This window comes from Aspergillus lucknowensis (genome assembly GCF_044049455.1).
Source record: "Aspergillus lucknowensis strain CBS 449.75 chromosome Unknown BJX67scaffold_65, whole genome shotgun sequence".
Lineage (NCBI taxonomy): Eukaryota > Fungi > Ascomycota > Eurotiomycetes > Eurotiales > Aspergillaceae > Aspergillus > Aspergillus lucknowensis.
Genome location: NW_027263609.1, coordinates 139,499 through 150,784, shown reverse-complemented (window position 1 = coordinate 150,784; position 11,286 = coordinate 139,499). Strand labels below are relative to the sequence as shown.

The 11,286-nt window shown below is 54.9% G+C and overlaps 6 protein-coding genes across 6 annotated transcripts; 3 read left to right on the top strand and 3 right to left on the bottom strand.

Moving 5' to 3' along the window:
- Positions 1-1,526: 1,526 nt before the first annotated feature.
- Positions 1,527-3,060, top strand: BJX67DRAFT_366138 (pepsin-like aspartic protease). Its single transcript, XM_071030357.1, has one exon. The coding sequence runs from the start codon at positions 1,559-1,561 to the stop codon at positions 2,957-2,959; it is 1,401 nt and encodes a 466-aa protein (XP_070881585.1). The 5' UTR covers positions 1,527-1,558; the 3' UTR covers positions 2,960-3,060.
- A 268-nt stretch (positions 3,061-3,328) lies between these two features.
- On the bottom strand, positions 3,329-3,920 carry BJX67DRAFT_375201 (hydrophobin family protein; the record flags this gene model as incomplete). The annotated part of the gene is made up of 3 exons (XM_071031659.1): positions 3,329-3,385; positions 3,472-3,548; positions 3,638-3,920. 3 exons carry the CDS (start codon positions 3,918-3,920, stop codon positions 3,329-3,331), a joined length of 417 nt encoding a protein of 138 aa, XP_070881584.1.
- Positions 3,921-5,284: 1,364 nt separating this feature from the next.
- Positions 5,285-6,410, top strand: BJX67DRAFT_391174 (NAD(P)-binding protein; the record flags this gene model as incomplete). Its single annotated transcript, XM_071034733.1, has 1 exon — positions 5,285-6,410. Exon 1 carries the CDS (start codon positions 5,361-5,363, stop codon positions 6,408-6,410), a length of 1,050 nt encoding a protein of 349 aa, XP_070881583.1. The 5' UTR covers positions 5,285-5,360.
- Positions 6,411-6,496: 86 nt separating this feature from the next.
- Positions 6,497-7,811, bottom strand: BJX67DRAFT_391171 (uncharacterized protein; the record flags this gene model as incomplete). Its single annotated transcript, XM_071034732.1, has 2 exons — positions 7,605-7,811; positions 6,497-7,558 (listed from the first exon to the last, which is right to left on the bottom strand). The coding sequence occupies exons 1-2, from the start codon at positions 7,668-7,670 to the stop codon at positions 6,497-6,499; spliced, it is 1,128 nt and encodes a 375-aa protein (XP_070881582.1). The 5' UTR covers positions 7,671-7,811.
- Positions 7,812-8,041: 230 nt separating this feature from the next.
- On the top strand, positions 8,042-9,042 carry BJX67DRAFT_295792 (RTA1 domain-containing protein). The gene is made up of 2 exons (XM_071026877.1): positions 8,042-8,230; positions 8,297-9,042. Exons 1-2 carry the CDS (start codon positions 8,059-8,061, stop codon positions 8,959-8,961), a joined length of 837 nt encoding a protein of 278 aa, XP_070881581.1. The 5' UTR covers positions 8,042-8,058; the 3' UTR covers positions 8,962-9,042.
- BJX67DRAFT_385514 (vanadium-dependent haloperoxidase) lies at positions 9,031-10,532 on the bottom strand (the record flags this gene model as incomplete). Its single annotated transcript, XM_071033873.1, has 5 exons — positions 9,031-9,129; positions 9,185-9,500; positions 9,559-9,687; positions 9,764-10,390; positions 10,456-10,532. The coding sequence occupies 5 exons, from the start codon at positions 10,530-10,532 to the stop codon at positions 9,031-9,033; spliced, it is 1,248 nt and encodes a 415-aa protein (XP_070881580.1).
- Between the last annotated feature and the right edge of the window lie 754 nt (positions 10,533-11,286).

Sequence of the window (11,286 nt, the reverse complement as noted above, 5' to 3'; positions counted from 1 at the left end):
GTTTGGTTATTATTTTAGCTGAGCTCTGTTCTCTGTTCCCGGCAGCGCTTGGGTATTGTGTAGGGAGAGGAAGAGAGAGGGGTAGGGGGGACTCTGACCTCATAACTCGGGTATATTGAGCGGCGTCTAGGTAAGTTACTGCTACGAGTGTTTACTAAACGTAACCCCCAGTGCAGGTCTTCAGTCTCAATCGACACGCTTGAGACCCATCCGTCCAGATTCCATCAATCGATATCCACCCACGGCCCACTGGTCGAGTGGATGTCGTGATACGGTGACGGCGTACGAGTAAACCTAGATCGCGCCTTCAGAAGAGTGCTATGGTAAATCAAAGTGCAGACTACGCTTCGTATGCCGGGGTGAGCGAATGGCCGGCAGACGAGGAGACGACGACGACTTCTTCCAGTGACCGGGGCAAGGATTCTACGCGGTGGTCGCACAGCACAGACTGTTTCACCTTGATGGAGAGCTGTCGGTCTTTTTATTGGAGAGGGGTAGGTATATGAGAATGACTATGCGTCAGATAAGCAGCGGAGAGGTATTGGGCTTGGAGGAAATATCCAGGAAATAGCCCTAGTGCGGCCGAACGTGTCCTCCTCGCGGGCTACGCACGGCCCGGGGAACAAACAACAAAGATGAGCAGGTGGAGCGACGGTAGATTGAGACGAAAGCCAACTCGTTCGTCATCATCTCCCAGACTCGCGTCTAAGCTGCGGCGGCCCTGTGGTTCCCGGTCTTGCTGGGAACGAACACATCCTGACAAGAACAGAAGGTCGGTCCATCGAGTCACGAACAATGAGACCGAGTCCCGCGGAAAGGCTAAAATGAGCTCGGTATCTGCACATTTGATCACTGGAGCTGCAGGCTGAGGTCAAGTGAATGACCCAGTATATGGATGCCCCAGGATATGGCATGCCGAGCATAATGCGCAGTCGGCCTCCGACAGAGTCTGGACAACGCCCAACGTTCTCTCGCTGATTGGGAGGATACATTATGTGGACAACAGGCCAGTTTTATCACGAGCCTAAATCGCGAGAGGTGCATCCAAAAGCAGGCTTTCCTCCGGCCATGACGCTTTCGAGGCGGAAGTTGGGATTCGCGGTCCCGGCTTGAGGCTGAGGCCCTTCGCCTGTCATTGTCTCGTGATAGCCGAGATTGAGCCGCCAAGAAGGGCTGAGTCTGCCTCCCGCGGTCTGGTCCATCCGGTCCACCTCCAAGGCGCTAAGAAGAGCTCGGCCCTTGGCGGGCTCAGAAACACAAGGTCATTTCACGAGTGCCGTGAACACTTGCGAGATTCCAAAGCGACATGAGAAGAGTGAAGGAGTTGTTTGCCATGTTGGCGAGACTGAAGTCCGGATGAACACGCGCAATGAGCCTTCCAAGGCTGTGTTCCTGTACAGCCTCAAAACGCCCCAATCGGGGATCGGGGAACACTGGGCGCTTGGCCCCCACAGGAAGTGGCTCCAGCTCGAGGCTGAACACGATGGGTGCCTATTTTAGTCGCCGCTCCCCATTTTTCTTCGGATTGTTTTTTTTTTTCCCCTGAGACTCAACAAAAATGCATCTTCACACCCTTGTCGCCAGCTCGCTGCTGGCCAGCGCTGCGGCGCTCAAGCTCCCCCAGAAACACTCTCCCCAGACACACTCTCGCGTGCGCCCCCGCGACCTCTCCATCCGCCAGAACTCCAACACAACCGCCCACACGATCGAGCTCAGCGCAACCCTCTTCGGCAACCGCTTCCACGCGCCCGTCACAATCGGCGGCGAGACCTTCAACCTGCTCGTCGACACCGGCAGCAGTGACACCTTCGTCATCGAAGACGACTTCGAGTGCGCCTCCCCCAGCACCTACGGCGGCGACTTCATCGAAGTCGACCAGTCCTTCTGCGGCTATGCCACCGGCTCCTACTCCATCGCGGAAAGCGACTCCTTCGACCCCATCCCCGGTGAGACCTTCCAGGCCGCGTACGCCGCCGGTGTCGCCCGCGGCGTCATGGCCTTCGAGGACATCGAGCTCGGCGGCGTAACCGTCACAGACCAGCGCTTCGGCCTCGTCAACTGGTCCACCCCCATCAACGTCGGTGCAAGCGGCGTTCTGGGCCTCGCGTACCCGCCCATCACATCGGCGTACGAGCTCAACGGCACCATCGACGAAGACGACCTCAACTACCAGGGCGAGGAGCACCCGTACAACCCGCTCTTCGTGAACATGTACCGCCGTGGTCTCGTCGCCCCCTACTTCTCCCTCGCCCTCGACCGCCTCCCCTCCGACCAGGAGAGCGGCTCCGGCGGCGTCATGGTCCTCGGCGGCCTCCCGGACGTCAACCTAACCAGCAACTGGACCACCGTGCCAGCAGAGTACTATGAGGACGCGGAGTTCCGCTCGCCCAACGGCACGAAGCTCCACTCGTACTGGGCCACAACCGTGGAACATCTCTCCTGGGGCGACGACGGCACGTACTCCGAGTCCTACCAGACGATCGTCGACACCGGCGCGCCCATCTCCTCAGTTCCGGAGTCCGTCGCAGAGGCGTACAACGACCTCTTCGAGCCGAGCGCAGTTTGGAGCAGCGTCCAGGGGGGGTACATCGTGGACTGCGACTCGAAGGCGCCGCCGTTCTCCGTGCAAGTAGGCGGGACGACGTTCGAGCTGAACGCGGACGACATGATCATCCACACGGGGCTGGACTACAACAGCGACAGCAAGCTGTGTCTGTCGGCGATTTCGCCGGGGCTGGAGATGGTGATGGACGAGAATGACCCGACCAACACGACGGAGCTGTTTATTCTCGGGGCGAGCTTCCTCAAGGGCGTGGTCTCGGTCTTTGACTTTGGGGAGTCGGAGATGCGCTTTGCGAAGAGGGATGTCGAGGGGGCTGCTGCGGCGTTGGAGGTGCTGGGGTGTGGTCGGTTGCTCGTTGTTGTGGCGGTTGTTGCGCTGTTCGAGGGCATTTTCTAGTTGCATATATAGAGCCGAGGGGCTGTAATTCATGTATTTAATATATATAAGTGTTATGATGGGTATATATTGCATAATGCACTGGGTTACATACGTTCCAATCGCTCAAAACACTAGCTTAAAAATGAAGGATTCGACTATTAATGTCTTAGCTCTCTCCAATACCTGGAGATGATCGCGTAAATTTGGTAGCATCGTACAACATTCACTTGACTCTATTACGCCTTCAACCCCTTCTATTTCCCACACTCGTATCAACCAGCTACATTACTCGACCAAGATATCAAGGACACGAAACCCATATTAGATATTAGGAGTACGTATCCCCTCGTCCGAAGACACAAGAACAGTAATGTGACCCCCACAACCCTAAAGAATAGACCCCAGCGCAACACAGGGCAGAGCCAGTCCGACGAGATCAGCATCCTAACCCCATTAGCTCTGTAGCCCAGTATCGGAGAAGGAAAAAAAAAAAAAAAGGGTAAAGGCTTGATAGAATATAGAATACGCACCGCACTCCCAGGACTCTCCGCGCAACAGACAATGTTCTGTTTACACTGCTGATTCAAGATATCCGAGAGACCGAGTACTGCCGTCGAACACATCTATTAGCAAAACACCAATAGATAACATATATATACATATATATATGTGTGTGAGTGACGGCCAGAAACGCACTATCTAGGTTCAACTTCGCACACTCGGAGAACAGTCCCGCGCCCTCGGCCGCAGAGCCCGCACCCAAGATATTCGACAACAGCCCGTTCACGGCGGTCGAGTCGCCGCCGTAGAGCGCCTTGTTGCAGCAGGAGAGCTGCGCCTGGTCGCCGCATTTCGAGCTCCCTTCTTTGACGGTGAGACCGTTGGGGATTGGGGGTGCGTGGAAGGGCTTTTCGGCGTTGGGGAGCGCGGTTGATGTAGCGAGGAGGGGGAGCGTTGTTAGGATTGCGAGGAGGTGCATTTTGCTGTCTGTCGTCTTTCTTTCTTGGGCTTTGAAGAAGAGAGTTTAAGGAGAGGGACGGATGGGGAGGAGGTAGGTGAGGGTGAGAAGGTAAGTGAGGAGGGAGAGCCACAGGGAGATGGAAGGGGGATGGCGCGAGTAAATAACTGGACTGTGCATTAACCGTTCGGACATTCCTGGCTCATTTCTCACAGAGATAGGGTTGATATGATTTGCGTTTAAGTTTCGGAATAGACGACAGTCTTCTTGTCTACCCTGGCGTACCTGCATTCCAGCCACAACCTCAGCCCATCCCTTCGCTACCCGGAACCCGAGGTCAAAGTAATGCAACTAGGATAGTCACTCCTGGAGAGTACAAGTAAATTGACCTCTCGAGGTCTACAATTTTAAGTTGAACATTCAGATCAAGATCCTCCTTGCACCTCAAAGCCTCAGAGAAAGACTATGAGGTTAAGCCAGCTCTCAACACCTCAAATACTATCTCGTCTATATAAGGAACATCCGTATCAAAGCAAAAACCACGGCCGTAGATCTCTCCAAACAAAGATAACAAATAGCATACCAGCACCCTGCACTTCCTCCGCAGACCCCCAAACGCCTACTCCATCGACACCTCTAAATCCAAGCCGGACCCCTGGGCTTTTCCCTGTCCCTGTCTCAGTATCTGTCGTCTCTCCCTTCCCACGTCTTTTGGAGAGTGCATATGACCGCCCAACACGCACGCGCCAGGAGCTCTTCCCTTGGACACTTGGGGTCAGACCCGGACGGACAGCGCTGGCCGAGCAGGTTCGAGGCTAATTCGTGGATTATTTCTGCTCCTTCCGTAAGAGGTGTATCTGGATTTACAGTGTTAGTATTTGTTTTTTTTCAATAGGAGTGTGGTTTTTGTCTTTGCAGTTGAGAACAACGCGTCGGATAGGTCTTTTAATGCGCGACTTGTATAAGTTCACAAGACTTGTCAACACTCCCCCGAAACCTGGAAGGTTCGTGGAGAACGAGAGGTGTACCTATAAAAAATGATCCGGTACTACGAACCTCAAGCTTCATAACAGCAGCATTTGAAGAGTTGGGCTTTGATAGGACTTGTTGTCTGCGTCAGGAACGGAGTTGGATGAAATCCGCCCAATGCAGGCACGGATCCCGAGACCAAACAAGCCATCTCTCCTTAAAGCCCGAGAGGGATTCAATATCTCCCCTTTCATTTGCTGCGTCTGAATTACTCCCTGGCCTTGTGGGGAGGTCAGTGACCCTGGACAGGATGGAAAGGCCAATAAGTTTACCTGGACTCTAACGGTGACTCGGATCGGATTCCGAACGGCGGTGCAAGACCGTAGTAACAGCCAAAAGACTTGGATTATTATTCTCCGTACATAGCCTATCTCTCTTCCTCTCTTTTCTCCCAAAGATACGCACCCAATCTCGCCAGACCAGAAACGAACCATGCCCCCAAACCGCTATAAAGAAGCCCACGCCTCCCCCAACGGCCCAGGCGACAGTCGCCCAACAGCCCTCCAAATCATCACCGACGAGAAACTGCACAACGCCCTCGGCGACAAAGTCCTCGTCCTCACAGGCGCAACATCCGGAATCGGCCTCGAGACCGCACGCGCCCTCGCCGCAACGGGGGCAAGACTCTTCCTCACCGTTCGAGACCTCAACAAGGCAAAAGCGAACAACGCCCTCTCAGAGATTATCACAGAAAACCCAGACCGCATCGAGCTCGTCGAGATGGACAATGCCTCCCTGGAAAGTGTGCGGCGCGGCGCGGACGAAATCCTCGCGGCCTCGCGCGGGCAAGTCAACGTCCTGATCGCGAACGCAGCGGTAATGGGGATCAAGGAGCTGGAACTGTCGAAGGACGGGTACGAGATGCACTTTGCGACGAATTATCTAGGCCATTTTATGCTGTTTCAGCTGCTCAAACCGGCGCTTCTCGCCTCTGCATCGCGGGAATTCAACTCACGGGTTGTGGTTGTGTCGTCCTCTGCACAGCGCGTGGGGAACCTCGCGGGAGGCCCAAATGGGACATTATTCGGATACGACTATAACTTCACAGAACCGGAGGCGCCGTATGTGTTTAGCACGGCCTATGCAAACTCCAAACTCGCAAGCGTGTACATGGCCAATGAGATTGAGCGGCGGTATGCCTCCAGGAACCTGCACGCGACGAGTTTGCACCCGGGGGCTATTGACACGAATATCTCGAGACATCTGGGGCGCGGGTTCGTGGAGGCGTTTTACGCGAACGAGGCTGTTGTGAGGATTATCAAGAGCGTGGAGCAGGGGGCTGCGACGACTGTTTTGGCGGCTGTTGGGAGGGAGTGGGAGGGGAGGGGAGGGGTGTATTTGGAGGACTGTGCGGAGGCGCAGAGGGGGGCTGAGGATGGGAATCCGCTTGGGACTGGGTATGTGGAGAGGACGTATGATGAGGTTCTGGAGGGAAAGCTGTGGGGGATGGGGGTGCGGTTGCTTGGAGTTGATGATGATTAGATGGTCAATGTAGACACCGAGACCTGTATATTAAGTAGAAGCCGATTTCATGGCAGCGACGTCCGACCCGCACACGGACAGACAGATCAACAATGTAACTCCTCCCCCGGCCATCGCAACCACCCGTCCCACTCCTCGCCCAGATACCTCGTAACCTCCTCAATAACAAACCTCCCAGACCCCCCCAGCACCCACGAATCCCGAAATCGATGCAACAGCACTGCATAATGCGCCAGGATAACCAGTGCCTCGGGCCGGCGCTGCTCGAGCAGATCACTGAAGTCTAAACTAATAAGCACCGGCCACGCCACGACGGCATTGATACTCGCGTGCTGCTCGTCCGCTTTCTCGGCGACATTCAGACAGGACTGTAGCGCCTCGATGGCTCGTCGGTACGTATCCGTGAGGTCTTTGGTGAGCTTTGCGGCGACGACGCGGTTGAGCAGGTTCTCGCACTCGGGCCCGAGAGGGCCGTCGAGTTTATAGAGAGCCATCCCGATCTCGAAGGCCGGCTGCAGGAGTGAGCCCCGCAGCATGGGCCACGCCTGTCCGAGGATCGTGCGGACGCCATGATGCAGACGGAGATAGTGCACGAAGCGGTCGAGGAACTGGACGAAGTCGTTCTCGCGGTATATGAGCGTATCGCAGAGCATGTGGATGCCCAGGAGGGAGGAGAAGAGGAAAAGCGGGATGCATGTTTCCTGCGTCACGGTGGGGTTCGAGTCCTTGAAGATGGCGAGGGCCTGGGTTTGCAGCTGGGCCGCGTGGTAGCGGTAAAATTCTCGCTGGGGAGGTCGTGTCGTTGACAAGTGTAGAGCACTGAACGCGAGCATCTCGTTCACGAGGTACGGGGTTGTGATGGAGTGAGTTATGATCTGGGCTATCCAGGGCATTGACATGCTAATCCTGAATGTGGCGTGTGTCTGCGTGTACAGGTTGTGGAAGAGCTCGACATGCAGCATATTTACTGGCTGGTCGGCGAAGGCTGCCGGGGAGCTGTCGGGCGATGCTCTCGGGACCGATGTAGGAGCTGCAGATGCCGATTGGACTAGAGGGGCCCTCGGAGCTGCAGTGATGAAGCGGGTGCCATAATCGCACACTCGCTCTGAGACTGTGCAGTTAGAACAGATAGGCTGTTTCTCGTCGCACTACCCAGTTTAGTGACCCGGCCGGTTAATTGGACGGACAACGTACCTTGACATGGCGCCTCTTGCACTCGAGACAGCCATTGCGTGATTTCCGATGAGTTCGTCGCGGCATGGCCGGCGTGTACGCGTATTCATCGGGTCGTGGGTGCGAATATCAAGAGACTGTTATCCTGGTGCCTACCACCTAGCGACGTCTAGTGCTTGGTACCTGTCGCAGTAGATGCTCCACCATTGCACTTCTTTCGGGAGTTCGTGTGGTCGAAGAGATGCGAAGACGCCGAATGAGAAGCGAAGAATTCCGCGTATGCACGGACCAACCCGCTTGATTTCGAGTTTCAGTGCACGTGACCCGTCCCAGAAGGTCTCCCCATTTCCTCTTTGGGACACTCCCCCGAGCCCTAATTCCGCCGCCCATTCCCTCGTATAGTTTCGACAAATGGATATAAATTGACCAAAACTCTCTCTAAAAACAAACCATCACATCGAGACAGACATCCATCATGGCCAAGCTCGAGCCTTATGTTGGCGACTACTACCTCTGGGAATACGCCCCCTCCCTGGGCGCCTCAATCGCCTTCCTCATCCTCTTCCTCGTCCCTACGGTATTCCACAGCTGGAAGGCATGGAAGACCCTCGCGCGATTCTGCATTCCCTTCTGCATTGGCGGCCTATGTACGTCCCCCCTCCCTTCCATCTCTCTCACTATTTAGCCGTGGTATTGTTGTCTAACTCGCGTAGTCGAAGTAATCGGCTACGGCGCCCGCGCAGCCTGCACCAACAAAACCAGCGAACTAATCCCCTACATCATCCAAAGCACCTTCATCCTCCTGGGCCCCGTCCTCTTCGCCGCCTCCGTGTATATGGTCCTCGCCCGGATGATTCGCAGCGTCGGCGGCGAGAAATACTCCCTTATCCGGATCACATGGGTAACGCAGACCTTCGTGGCGGGGGACATCCTCTCGTTCGTTGTGCAGGGGAGCGGGGCGGGGATGATGGCCATGGAGGGGATGGGGGATACGGCGAAGGGGGTTGTGATTGGCGGGTTGATGATCCAGATTATTGTGTTTGGGTTCTTTGTTGTCACGGCGGTTGTGTTTGAGGTGAGGATGAGGCATTTCTCGACTATTAATCACGGCGACAGGAGCTGGGAGTGGAAGAAACACCTGTATCCGCTTTACGCGGTGAGTGCGCTGATTATGGTGCGGTCTATCTTTCGGGTTGTTGAGTATGCCATGGGACAGAAGGGATACCTCCTCAGCCATGAGTGGACGATTTATGTGTTTGATGCGGTGCTCATGTGGGGGGTTATGCTGATCTGGGGGTACTGGCATCCGGGGACGATACGGCAGGAGGTGAATGGCGCGCAGTTGTTGAGTATGGGGGGTTACCAGAGTAAGACTTAGACTTGACAGTTGATTGATGTATGACTGATATGGATTGTAAATACTGTAGATATAGACTGAGACCCCGAGCTAAAACTCATCCCAATGCTTCTCAAACAGCCTCAGCGTCTCCTCAGCAACAGCTTCACCCAGATCATTCCCCGCATCACCGGCATAAGTAAAGTGAATCTAACCACATCAGGATCAGTTTAGAAAAACCGCAATACTAAGGTGGCTAACTTACCCCCCCATAAATGCGACTCCGCGCATTCTCCTCCTTCGCCTGGTCAATACTCGTAAAGTGCCTCGTCAGAACCCCCTGGTCGTCCCGCGTAACATTACTACTAAACCACGCATCGATCTCGTCCCCGCCATTAAAGTACTTCAGCACAGCGGATCCCGCTCCACCGAACGCCGCGTGCGTCGAGACGTAGTCCTGGTGGCTGGGCGTCGGCCGGAGAAGTGGCTCCCAGTCTGGGTCGTAGACGTCGCGGCCGGACTCGAGCCAGATGCCTTCGCGGTGGATGGCGGTTACGGGACGCCAGTGGTTCCAGTGGAATCTGTTTGTAAGTTATGGACTTGAAAAGCAGTGTATTTTGAGAGGAAGGTGGGACATACTTGCTATCCCAAGCCGCGATGGCAGCGTTGGCAAGGGCGTAGTTGAGCTGCGCGTAGAATTTCGCCGAGGCGAGGACGTCGTCGGCGAGACTCGATCCGACAATTGCATGCGCGAAACGGTTCCATCCTCTGCGGGTCGCGGAAACAGTTAGCTGATATATAACCTTGGAACTTTTGCCAAGAAACCCCGTCGAGAGAAACTCACGCGACACTCGACTCAACCCAGAAATACGCAATCTGCGTCTCGTCCTCCGTCCTCTTCGTCGAATCCACCGCGCCAATCTCATACACCTCCACAACCCACTCCTCGTACCCCTTCCCAGTCGCATCCGGAGGCGCAGGCGCCCGGAACCGCGCGATATCCTTGACGCCCCCGAACGGCCGGATCCTCGCCGCCTGCGGCGTATCAGGGAGTGGTCTCCCGCCAGGAGTAACCTGGTAAACTCCCGGGTCCTCCGGCCCAAACACGTAGTCGACGAACGCGTTGATGCCGTCGTTAGCTCGCTTGGCAGCTACGTGTGCAGCAGCTTTCTGCCCGATGGCCGCGGCACGCCTGGAGGCGTGCGAGGACGGGTCGATTCCGATGAGCGGGATGACAGTGCGCAGGGCGTTGTCGATCTCGGTGCTGAGGCGGACGCCGTGGAATGTCCAGGACAGGGCGTCGTGCGCGGCGTGGGAAACGGCGAGCTGCTGGATGGCGTGGGACTCGTTTGATGTTGATAGGGCTGCTGAGTAGATTGCGCCGTGGACGATGGCTGGGAACCATGCTGAGGCGGGGGAGGGCAGGCCGCCGATGGTGGTGCTGTTTGCTAGAAGGGCCGATTGGTCCGCCCTGGTTTTGCAATCAGCTTCCACGGAGAGCATGTAGAGGACTCAGAGCCTGAAGATGTAGCTTACCAGTACTGAACTATGTCATCAGGGTAGGCAGCCTGGGCAACGGCCGCAAGGGCTGAAATAAGCACGTGGATTTTCATTGTAAGAGTGAATTCGGTTTTCACAATGCCAAATGGATCAGCAGCAGCCAGGAACAAACGCAAGACTGCGGAAGACGGTCCCCTTAAATATCACTGATCCAGCCCCTCGATGAGATGGCGCGGGAAGCCATTGCGCGAGCTATGGCATCACTCTTCACAAGAAGCTCGTTTTCTCTGTTGGGCGCGGGACGAAGCCCAAACTGGCGAAGCTGGTCTTGGTGCTGAAGAAGCATCCAGATAGGGTTTCCTTGGCATGTCCAGCATCATACTGAGGGCGGGATAGCGCCAGGGTCGCGGCCAATCGCTCTCATCCTAGCATTGACGATCTGTAGTGCCGCCAAGCATCGCGCCAGCAATGCAGGAATGGCGAGAGGATGGTGTTCATCTTGGCGTCGATGCGCAATGTTTTTGTTAGATTCGGGTCCGCTGCTCTATCCCTGAGGTAGCACCAGAGGATATTCTTGATATAAGAGAGAAGAATATAAGTTGTTAAAGTCAAATAAAGTATAGAAAGAGGCAGTTAACATGGTTTAGATTAGTAAACAATAGGTGTATTGTCAATCTAGTTACGTCAGATTATCTAGTTAATAATAGATGGTAAACAAAACTATCTATGTATAGGTAATAATAGTTCTTATATATTCTTCTAGTTTATGCCTATCATGCTCTTTCTCTTTGACAAGCATATTTGCACTTATTTCTATTGTATTCTTTTTTTTTTTGACAAACATAACTATAGTCCCAATTAGCCCTA

Excerpts from the sequence above, each read along its gene's own strand:
- BJX67DRAFT_366138 (XM_071030357.1), top strand. The coding sequence starts at position 1,559 with ATGCATCTTCACACCCTTGTCGCCAGCTCGCTGCTGGCCAGCGCTGCG.
- BJX67DRAFT_295792 (XM_071026877.1), top strand. The coding sequence starts at position 8,059 with ATGGCCAAGCTCGAGCCTTATGTTGGCGACTACTACCTCTGGGAATAC. Across the intron at positions 8,231-8,296 it reads CTTCTGCATTGGCGGCCTAT|TCGAAGTAATCGGCTACGGC; the intron begins GTACGTCCCCCC and ends TAACTCGCGTAG.